Genomic DNA, 12,010 nt, shown 5'->3' on the forward strand with positions numbered 1-12,010 from the left:
CCTGAGTGGGAAATGCAGGGGCACCCAGTAGACCCTGGTGAACAATTTTCTTCAGAACATAATTTGAAGCTGTTTTTTGAAATAGGGTCTCGCTCTGTCACTCAGGCTGGAATGCCGTAGTGCGATCATGGCTCACCGCAGTCTCGACCTCCTGAGGCTCAAGTGATCCTCCTGCCTCAGCCTTCTACGTAGTTCCGACCATACACGTGCACCACCACACCCAGCTAACTTTTATATTTTTTTGTAGAGACAGAGTCCCACTTTGTTGCCCAGGCTGGTCTCAAACTCTTAAGCTCAGGACTCCCAAAGTGCTAGGAAACACAAGCATGAGCCACCGCTCCCAGTTGAAGTTGTTTAAAAAACATATACCCAGCTAGTTGGGAGGCTGAGGCAGGAAGATCACTTGAGCCTAAGAGTCTGAGGCCAGGGAGGGCAACATAGTAAGGCCCCGTCTGAAAAAAAAAATTTTAAAAGAAAATATGTTTCTCGGCCCGGCGCGGTGGCTCACACCTGTAGTCCCAACACTTTGGGAGGCTGAGGCGGGCAGATCACGAGGTCAGGAGATCGAGACCATTCTGGTAACATGGTGAAACCCCGTCTCTACTAAAAATACAAAGAATTAGCCGGGCGTGGTGGAGGACGCCTGTAGTCCCAGCTACTCGGGGGGCTGAGGCAGGAAAATGGCGTGAACCCGGGAGGCAGAGTTTGCAGTGAGCCAAGATAGTGCCACTGCACACCAGCCTGGGCAACAGAGCGAGACTCCGTCTCAAGAAAAAAAAAAAGAAAATGTGTTTTTTGTGTTTTCACAGCAATCTGACTGTGTGCACATGTGAGGATACTTAAGAGAGCACTGACCTGCTGGCCCACGTCGACCTTTGTGAAACTAAAGGTGCTAAGGTGGGTGTTTGCTCCCCGCACGGCTGGTTCTATAGTTTCTCGAAACAACTTCTCTATAAATTGGCAAATGAAAGGCCACATGTGTTTTACAGTCTGGAAAGGAAGAAGAACTCAGTTTAAACAAAATGCTATAATGCATGACACACACGAGTGCTCATGAGAAACTCTCACAACAGACCAAACCTGGTTGTGAAAATAAAGGGCAGGAGGATCTTCTTGTTATGCAAAATCAACATGATCTAAATTCTAAAAAGTTATTAGAAAAACCAACTACTGATTAACCAATATGTTGCAGGAACTAGTTATTCTGGTTAAATACTCTGTTTAAGTATGTCAGCACATTTAAAGATTTCTAAAAGTCCTGTGGTTTCAACTTGGTGCTGAAAACAACAATAATATTTATATAGTTCTTCAACTGTAATCCCAGCATTTGGGAGGCTGAGGTGGGTGGATCATCTGAGGTAGGAAGTTTGAGATCAGCCTGACCAACATGGAGAAATTCCATCTCTACTAAAAATACAAAATTAGCCAGGCGTGGTGGCGTGTGCCTGTAATCCCAGCTACTCGGGAGGCTGAGGCAGGAGAATCACTTGAACCCAGGAGGTGGAGGTTGTGGTGAGCTGAGATCATGCCATTGCACTCCAGCCTGGGCAACAAGAGTAAAGCTCCGTCTCAAAAAAAAAAAAAAAAAAAAGATTGTTATTGATTATTGAGTTTCCTGTAAGTTATTTCTTTCTTTGTCATGTTTTTTAAAACTTATGATTGTTATAAAATAGACTTGAGCCCTGGCTGTTCAGAAAAGACGACACATGGCCAGAGACACAAATATGCACATGCCTATACTTTTCTCAAGTCAAAGAGACAGTTCTCATTCTCTGGAAAGGAAAGAAATGCATGAGGTCTTTGGGGACCAGAAGCCAACCCACTAAAGTCAAAACGAGCTCAAATGTTACCAACATGCAAATTCCCAAATATGGAAAGATGGTATCTCATCCTCCAATTCCACTGATAGATGGTAGCTGGTATACTCTAATCTTACCTTATTTAGCCATTCTGCTCTTTCAGTGTCTGGAAAATGAACCTAGGAGGAAAATACACACATATGACTTATTAACTCCCAACAACTGTAAATAAAATGTCAAGCAGGCAATTTCATATTCTCATCATATGTCCAATTTCATATTCTCATCATATGTCCTATGTTTACATGATGCTTCTTCAAAACACTCTGCTCTAAAGCTTTGGAAACTGGTCTCCAAGGAGGGAAAGTGAGATGCATGGCACCCCAGCTCTTTACATTCTGAGAACACAACGAGCAGAAAAGTTGAGTTTGGAAAATGCCATCAGAGTCTTCTCTGCACCCCACTGTCCAGAGGAAATTCACTGGAATCTGAAACATCATAAATTATACAAAACTGACCTCTACCTTTTTAAAAAAACATGTTTCTAATTTGTCAGTAGTATTATCATCATGTCCTGGCAATCTAGGCTCAGAGCCCTTACCCTTCCCAGGCCAGCCGTGGTGGCCCAAACCTGCAAGTCCCAGGTACTCAGGAGGCTGAGGCGGGAGGATCCCTTGAGCCCAGGAGCTTGTCTGCAATGTGCTACAATCATGCTTGTGATTAGTGCTGCACCCTAGTCTGGACAACATAATGAGACTCCATAAAATAAAGTAACAAAATATAAACGAAAATAAAATTCACTCTTCCATTTCGCTTTTCTCTTTTGGCCCAAACCAGCCAAGAGACACTTTTCCTTACTTGGCTCCTCTCCATACCATCATCTCCCACCTTCACCCAGATGGGGATCCCTCTTACAATTCTCCAGGTAGGGCCTGGATACTGGAGAAGGGTTTGTACAGGAGAAAAGAAACCTATTTAGGGCCAGGCATGGTGGCTCATGCCCGTAACCCCAACACTTTGGGAGGCTGAGGTGGGTGGATTACTTAAAGCCAGCAGTTCAAGACCAGCCTGGCCAACATATTCTTGCAAACCTCTTTTCTATGCATTTATAAGCATGTATAACTTACATTAGAACATGTTTCTATACACACTTGCATATATGTACGATATTTTTAAGACTATGTGGCCTCTTAATTTTTTTTTTTTTTGAGACAGAGTCTCATTCTGTCGCCAGGCTGGAGTGCAGTGGCGCGATCTCGGCTCACTGCAACCTCCGCCTCCCGAGTTCAAGTGATTCTCCTACCTCAGCCTCCTGAGTAGCTGGGATTGCAGGCGCCTGCCACCACGCCCGGCTAATTTTTGTATTTTTGGTAGAGACGGGATTTCACCATGTTGGCCAGGATGGTCTCGATCTCTTGACCTCGTGATCCACCTGCCTCTGCCTCCCAAAGTGCTGAGATTACAGGCGTGAGCTACCGAGCACGGCCAAGGATATTTTACTTTAGCCCCAACGGCAGAGAAAATATTTTCTTTCTCTTTTTTTTAATCCACAGACAGGGTCTCACTCTGTCACTCAGGCTGGAGAGCAGTAGTTCAAACATGGCTCACTGTAGCCTGGAACTCCTAAAGTGATCCTCCCACCTCAGCTTCCTGAGTAGCTGGGACTGGGACTACAGGTGTGTGCCAACTGGCTAATTTTTAAAATTTTTTAGAGACAGGATCTCACTATGTTGTCTAGGCTTGTCTTGAACATCTGGTCTCAAGCAATCCTCCTGCCTCAGCCTCCCCCTGTGTTGGAATTACAAGTGTGAGCCACTGTGCCCAGTCCACTTTTTTTTTTAATAGGTTTCTTTTCTTTTTTTTTTTTTTTTTTGAGACAGACTCTCCCTCTGCCATCCAGGCTGGAGTGCAGAGGCACGATCTCGACTTGCCACAACCTCCACCTCCCAGGTTCAAGCGATTCTCCTGCCTCAGCCTCCCGAGTAGCTGGGATTACAGGCGGGTACCGCCACACCCTGCTAATTTTTGTATTTTTAGTAGAGATGGGGTTTCACCATGTTGTCCATCACTGCCTCACTGTAGGCATGGGTGCCGATCCTTGCCTGTGTGGTGACATCAGCACCCCCCGAGTGGCACAGAAAGCACATGCAGTGAGGCAGTGATGGACAGGAGCACGGGAGGAGGCGGCACCCACGCCTGCAGTGAGGCAGTGATGGACAGGGGCACGGGGGAGGCGGCACCCACGCCTGCAGTGAGGCACTGATGGACAGGAGCACGGGAGGAGCTGCCTGTAGTGCCCCATTCTATTCTGGAATGAATAGAGAAACCCTCTGCCCAAATAAGCTTTGAATACAAGTGAACTGGCTTGTATTAGAATTTAACTGGTTAACTGGCTTGTATTAGAATTTACACAAAGTGGCTTTGAAAATCGAGCTGTCTCTTAGTAGTGTTATCCCAAGGCATTCAACAGTTCTGAGGTTTTTCATCTATGAGTGATTATTCCAACGTGCTAAAGAAAAAGAGAAAGAGAATATATCAGATTTGAACAAAGCAAATCTGTTATGAAATTTTAAATTCTGTTCACTAAGTCAAAAATCTGCTTCTCACTAATACATATTCATAAACATTTGCTTATTTTGCATAAAACAGAATCTAAAGTAGCAAAAACATCACAGAGAAAGACTGGGACATACAGGGATCACAGAAAACACAGTCCTCAATCACACAGGAACACAGGAACACAGATTCGGTTTTAAATCTTATCTTTCAACTTAAAAAAAAGACTCAAATCTCTTTTAAGTTCTAATTATAAAACAAATTTCTATATTTATATTATCTCTATGAACTAGAAATAATCATTGTACGATTATTCACGCTTCTATTATATTTGAGTTGACATCACCCGCAAAAATCTCTTTAATGTTATCTTTTAAAAGAACAAAGGCGTATTTTAGATTCTAATACGCTGCTGCTATTACCAAAGTTGTTTTGTTTAGAAAAATTAAACCAAATATACAAAGACAGAACATTTAACTGTGCTCCAGGAACTCTACATACAATATTTTGTTTAATCCTCACCAGAACCTTTGAACAATTCGTGGCTCCATCTAACAGATAACAAAATGCCTCGGGGGAACAGGTAGAATAAAGAGATCCAGACCCAAAGGACTCCAGAGTCCTTCCTGTTATGCCCTGCTGAAGTATACAGGATGGAATTGACATAACTGGTCAAAATTTTCCTGCCAATTAAATCATATTCTTCCTATATCCAAACACAAAAAAATTAACAGCTAACATTTAAAACAAAAATTAAATAAAAGGAATGACTTTCTTCAAACAACATTCCCCCTGAAGTCCAGTATTAACAATCAGAACTTGCATAGGATTTTACTGTTCATAAATTCCATGTCCTATGCACGATATAAGCATTTTTTTTTTTTGAGATGGAGTCTAACTCTGTCACTCAGGCTGGACTGCAGTGGCACGATCTCAGCTCACTACAACCTCCTCCTCCCAGGTTCAAGCAATTCTCCTGCCTAGGCCTCTTGAGTAGCTGGGACTACAGGTGCCCGCCACCACAAGTGGCTAATTTTTGTAGTTTTAGTAGAGACGGGGTTTTGCCATGTTGGCCACGCTGGTCTCAAACTCCTGGCCTCAAGTGATCCGTCTGCCTCTGGCTCTAAAAGCGCTGGGATTACAGGCATGAGCCACCACACCAGGCTGATATAAGCTTTTTTAATTACAAAAAAAAGTACAGCAGGCACTTGACAGGGAATGTAGAGGAGTTATTTTAAAATTCCATTAACATTAGTAACACTGAAACATGCAGTATCAATTCTGCTGACTCATTCCTTTCTAAAAATTAAAAACCTAGAATAAGTTTAGATAGGTAATGTCTGAGAAAATATGAAGAAAGATGCTATACCTGAGGCATTGCTGATTTAATACCTTTAAATAAAATTTGAAAGATAAATGGATAAAATGATTCTTTTAGAAACAAAATGCCACTAAACATGAAATCATGAACTTGCCAATCAAGTTCATTTATTCAAGATTCTTCCTCATTCCAAGAAGAATTTGAGCTTTGCTCAATGCTGCGTAACCCTTTAGGCACTATTTTAAAAAGAAAAAAACAAAACACTCAAAATTCTTACTGGAAGCAATGGCTGGTTGCAGGGAAGAATTCTCTCCCTCTCTTAGACCACAACTAAAGGGGAAGGAAGAAGGAATCTGAGTCCCTGGCACAGCAATCGAGAGTGTGCCCTGGGGCAGGCCCCACCAGCATAGGTGGGGGCCAACCTGCCGTTCCCGGAGCACACCTAAGTGAGAGGGTCACCCATTCACTGGCCATCTGAAAACACCAACCTTCCTACACCACATGGCTAGTTCTACGTTAAGCCTATAAAATAATCACCATCTAAGCAGGTAGCTTTGTTTCCTTGTCTAAAATCAACACAGTCTCAAAAATGGAACAGGTAAGGCAAAAAGGATCAGAGAACCTAGGTTCTACAAGAACATGAGACACCTCTTCTTTATCAGTTACATCACAAGAGGAATCGGAAACTCTGGTTTCTATAAGCCTTTAGGCAAGCAATACACCTTTACTTGGAAGCACTCAGCATACTACAGGTTTACTTAAACAGATGTGGCCTGCGTTCAAATACTTCAGTCTGGAGAAATACTAAAAACGTTAAATATTTAAAATGTTTTATATTGTTCTCTCTGAATATGAATTAAAGTCAGCACAAATGGTCAAAAAGACTTGCAGAAAGTTAAAACTGCCCAGAAAATTTTGGTTCACACACAGCACAACAAAAGGGAGTCCAAGGTTCTAACACACACAGAATACCTTCTTGGAGCAGCCAGGACTTGGGGACTGCTGAGAAAGGTGAGGCGCGTGAAAAACCCAAACTGCCGAGAAAGGTGACGCGCGTGACAAACCCAAACTGCGGAGAAAGGTGAGGCGCGTGACAAACCCAAACTGCCGAGAAAGGTGAGGCGCGTGACAAACCCAAACTGCCGAGAAAGGTGAGGCGCGTGACAAACCCAAACTGCCGAGAAAGGTGAGGCGCGTGACAAACCCAAACTGTTGAGAAACGTGAGGCGCGTGACAAACCCAAACTGCCGAGAAAGGTGAGGCGCGTGACAAACCCAAACTGCCGAGAAAGGTGAGGCGCGTGACAAACCCAAACTGCCGAGAAAGGTGAGGCGCGTGACAAACCCGAACTGCCGAGAAAGGTGAGGCGAGTGACAAACCCGAACTGCCGAGAAAGGTGAGGCGCGTGACAAACCCAAACTGTTGAGAAAGTTGAGGCGCGTGACAAACCCAAACTGTTGAGAAAGGTGAGATACGTGAAAAACACAAGCTGCCGAGAAAGCTGAGGTGCGTGAAAAACCCAAGGCCCCATTCAGTGCTTTCCAAGAAAGCTGGTGTCCTGCACTGGAGGGAAGAGAAGCACTTCTGTGGGGCCTGGGGAAAAGCAACTCAGAGCCACCTCTTCATATTATCAGATTATCATGAGAAAAAGTATTAGGGACAGTATTCCTGACAGTGGACGAGACTTCCACGCACACGGCGCTTAAATGTTTAGAACTGTAAGGCACGAGGATCTGACGGAGCACTTGTTAGCTCTCCACATCAGTGGGGATCTCTGCTCATCTCCACAGCTGGGCTGCTGAACTTAGCAGTAGAGTGACTTAAATATAATTTGGTACCAACACAAATTTGTGCCTTCTGATCTTTGTATAATCAAATGTCTTTACTAATCTCCCAAACTATCTGTCCCTCCTCAAGATCCTCAAATCCTATCTGCCCGTCGAGACTTTGGTCAGTATTCATGGGAACAGAAAAAGCAGGTCAGAAATCTTAATTAAATGGTATTTTTTTCAAAGATATTAGGATGTTTTATCCAAATAGTTGCTTCTACAAAGAAAGTAGTCAAGGTTAAAAAGGTAGAGAGGAATCTAAAAACATCTGTCAACCCTATAATAAACTGTCACAATATGGTCAAATTACTACCTCCAATAGTAAAAGGAAATTGCACAAGATAACCATTTTTATCTATTTCTAGTCTACATAAAAAGCAGGCCATCAATTAATTCACACAGTAAATAAAGCAATTGATCTTTTCCAAAATCCACAAGCTTGTAATTTTCTCTGTGGTTTATGGGCTTTGATTACTGCAACAGAGTAACTGGATACCCCAATGCTTTGGTGCAATGACACTGCTTTAAAATCCATCTGTTTGAGGTCATTTCTTAACAGAAAACATTTTCAAAATTCTCCCCAGGTGCTTTTTACATTAATGAGAAATTTCACTAGGAAATCCGAAAAGACACTAATATCCCTGAAGTTTTTAACTGAGACCACAGGTAGTGATCACGGTCACTCCTTGACTTTCTCACCACAAATCAAATGGTGTTGTCTACCAGAGCTATGGCAAATTGTTGCTTTCTTATGTCACCTAAAACTCTTAACAGTTTAAAATAAAGACTCTTGCCACGAAAGGAATGACGGCTGAGTCACAGCTGTGGCCACCATGGGCCCCAGGGACACAGGGTTCTTTTGGCCTGAAGGAGGACAGTGGCAGCAGAGCCGGCGCTGATGCACACTGCGTAGGAGGCACTGGCCTAGAGAGGGCTTCCTCACTGTTTGCAACACTTCATCACTATTTCTTCATTATACAAGTGACCATTATCTATTCTGGTAGATCAGAAAACAAGAGTAAAAGAAAAACTTAAAAACTAGGTTCATCCCAGCATACCTTTCATAACAAAGCTGTCTAAGTCACTTGAAATCCAAGTCTTAAATTCCTAAGAGAACATACCCTGAATTTCATGTTATATCTGACATATACTCTTCCTCTATCCATTTATTTTTTAAAGGGGTTAAGCCTCCTTTTAGTGCATGCGTGAAATATTAGGAGAATTTAAACCAGGACTAATATTCAACGGCAGAGTCAAAATAGGGATGCCTCACAGCTTCTACTCAGGAGAACAGGGTATCCCTTCATGGAAACACTAACGTCAACAGACTTATTTACATATAAACACATGTCCGTGAAGAATATTTTTCAAAGATTTGAAGCATATTCTCACAAAATTCTGAAGTCCTTTAGACATTTTCCTGTCTCTGCTAAAAGAAAGAAAAGTCACAGAATTATTTGATAATCGTGATTTAAGCTGAAGTTCTGGCATGAGTTACATCAATATCACAAATTAAAATGAGTCCAAGAATAGGAAATCTGTCTTCTCATCTCCTTCACTAAAACACCTAAGACAATCCGGTTGTTTTTATTTTAAATTTAACTCAAATGAATATTAATTCAAATATACACGCTTATGTTTTGACTGGAATGGATTAAAAGATGGGCAATTGTAGCACTGAATTAACTGCATATATTCTGTATACTATTTAAATGAATCCAGCTTTGTGTGACTATATACATAGTATATATAGTTTATTCTAATATATATATGAGAAACTACATGAGATTGTAAAAACAGGGTTATCTGAAACCCCGTCTCTACTAAAAATACAAAAAATTAGCCGAGCGTGGTGGCGGGCGCCTGTAGTCCCAGCTACTCGGGAGGCTGAGGCAGGAGAATGGCGTGAACCTGGGAGGCAGGATTTGTAGTGAGCTGATATCGCACCACTGCACTCCAGCCTGGGCGACAGAGCAAGACTCCGTCTGAAGAAAAAAAAAAAGAATTACAGAAGTGACTGGAATACTAAAAATCTATCTACATGGATTCAGAATTAACATCGGATTTAAAATTTATCTGTGAATTTTACATTTTCAAGAAATAAGTTTATATATCTCCTAGGAGCTTAACTTTATTCGCATGCAGATAGTAAATTATAGCGATTTATGAGAAGGAGGTCGGAAATTTACCACCCTAAAACTTACTGTTTCCTTTTTAATTATTTATTTGCACACAATGAAGAAACAGTAAATAATCAGACATGTGAAAACACTAGTACTTTTTTCCTGAATATGATCATTACCTTCACTGGATGTTTGATACCAAGGTTCCAGAACATCTTTCCCAATTACAGCCTGTGTGCCTCACTGCTGTTTGCTGTTACACATTCCCCATTAAGGGTCAGACAGGAAATATCTGGGGCACTTACGGGCCATGAGGTCTCTGTCACTACTACTCAACCACAGTTGGTGTATGAACTAATGAGCACAGCTGTGTTCCAACAGAACTTTAATATGGTCACTGAAATTTGAATTTCATAACATTTTCACCTCCTACAAATTACTTTCTTCCAGCCATTAAAAAATGTAAAAGCTGTTCACTGGCCACAAAAACAAACAGGGGGCCAGGCCATGAGCTGAGGCTTGCTGCCCGCTGAGAGGGATGCGCACACGTGCAAAAGGATGGCGCCACGGGTAGGGCCGTCCAGCCTCTCTCTCCAGAGAGCAGGCCCCACAGCTCAGGCGCAGCAAAATGTCTGCCAAACATTCCTTTTTTTATTAGAAATACCCCCCAAATCTTAAAATTGGGGTAACTAAAGTGTTTGAAAACTGAACCCACTGACCTCCAATTTGTTACCTATTACAGAAATCCCCTACTTATCGGCAGTTCCACTGTCTGTGATTTCAATTACCCATAGTCAACCAAAGTCAGAAAATATTAAATGTAAACTCCAGAAACAAACAATTCGTCAGTTTTAAACTGCATGCTCTTCTGAGTAAGGTGATGAAATCTCACTCTGTCCAGCTCGAGACACGAGCCCCGTCCGGCACGTTCGCGCCGAGCATGCTCCCGCCCACTCACCTGTGCTGTCTTGATCGTCAGCTCAAGTGTCGTGGGATCGACGTGCTCATTTCAACTCACCTTTATTTTACTTAATGGCCCAAAACACACCAATAGTGATGTTGGCCATTCAGATATGCCAAAGAGAAGCCATCAAGTGCTTCCTTTAAGTGAAAAGGTGAAAGTTCTCAACTTACTAAGTATCATACGCTGAGGTTGCTAAGATGTAAGAACAAATCTTCCATCTGTGAAACTGAAGAACGAAAATAATTTCATGCTAGTTTTGCTGTCACATGTCAAACTTTAAGATGGAAAAGGCATTAAATTTGTGGCTGGGGCCTGGCACGGGGGCTCACATCTGTAATCCCAGCACTTTGCCTGTAACCCCAGCACTTTGGGAGGCTGAGGCCGGCAGATCACTTGAGGTCAGGAGTTCAAGACCAGGCTGGCCAACATGCGAAATCCCGTCTCTACTAAAAAAAAAAAAAATTAACGAGGTGTGGTGGTGGGCACCTGTAGTCCCAGCTACTCGGGTGGGGCTGAGCCACGAGAATTGCTTGAACTCGGGAGGCGGAGGTTACAGTGAGCCGAGACTGCGCCATTACACTCCAGCCTGGGTGACAGTGAGATTCTAACTCAGAAAAAACAAAACAAAACAAAACCAATAAATAAACAAATAAGTTTGTGGGTAGAAGACAAAACAGATGTTCTGATTGACAGCAACTGGGTTTGGAACTATCCTGTTTCACTGGGGGTCTTGGAAAATGTCCTCCACAGATAAGGGGGGCTACTGTAGTAAACTCTGGATCACATTAAGCCAATTAAAAAATGGGCAAAAGTGGCTGGGCGTGGCGCGTGGTGGCTCACGCCTGTAATCTCAGCGCTTTGGGAGGCCAAGGCGGGCGGATCACGACGTCAAGAGATCAAGACCATCCTGGCCAACATGGTGAAACCCCATCTCTACTAAAAATACAAAAAGTACCTGTGCGTAGTGGCGTGCGTCTGTAGTCCCCGCTACTCGGGAGGCTGAAGCAGGAGAATCACTTGAACCTGGGAGGCGAAGGTTGCAGGGAGCCGAGATTGCACCATTGCACTCCAGCCTGGCTACAGAGCGAGACTCCATCTCAAAAAACAAAAACAAAAACAAAAACAAAAACAAAAAACCAGGGGGGAGGAGGGGGGCAAAAGTATTTGTATAAACGCTTCTCCAAAGAAGATATAAAAATGGCCATGAAGCACATGAAAAGATGCTTAACATTATGAGTTAGAGAAATACAAATCAAAATCACAATGAGGTATCACTTCATGCCCTCTAGGATGGTTAAAATATAGACAGTGTTAAGTTTAGCTTAAAGCTGTCTCCTTAACATATTTTAAGTTTCAGCCTGAAGGTTTCCTAACTGGATGTGTGAAGAGACCGTAGCGTACTCTTAGGCCAATCACCA

General features: G+C 42.7%; 1 protein-coding gene across 6 annotated transcripts in view; it reads right to left on the minus strand.

Annotated features, from left to right (window-relative positions):
- ESYT2 (extended synaptotagmin 2) overlaps positions 1-12,010 on the minus strand; it is a 96,534-nt gene that overhangs the window by 65,374 nt on the left and 19,150 nt on the right. For all 6 annotated transcript variants that reach the window (XM_009243484.4, XM_002818741.6, XM_063726252.1 and 3 more), the window contains exons 2-3: positions 1,937-1,978; positions 856-990 (exon numbers count right to left, since the gene is read on the minus strand). In XM_009243484.4, the coding sequence (XP_009241759.3) occupies positions 856-990; positions 1,937-1,978 (177 nt within the window). The remainder of the gene's footprint in view (positions 1-855; positions 991-1,936; positions 1,979-12,010) is intronic.

This window comes from Pongo abelii, chromosome 6, assembly GCF_028885655.2.
Source record: "Pongo abelii isolate AG06213 chromosome 6, NHGRI_mPonAbe1-v2.0_pri, whole genome shotgun sequence".
Lineage (NCBI taxonomy): Eukaryota > Metazoa > Chordata > Mammalia > Primates > Hominidae > Pongo > Pongo abelii.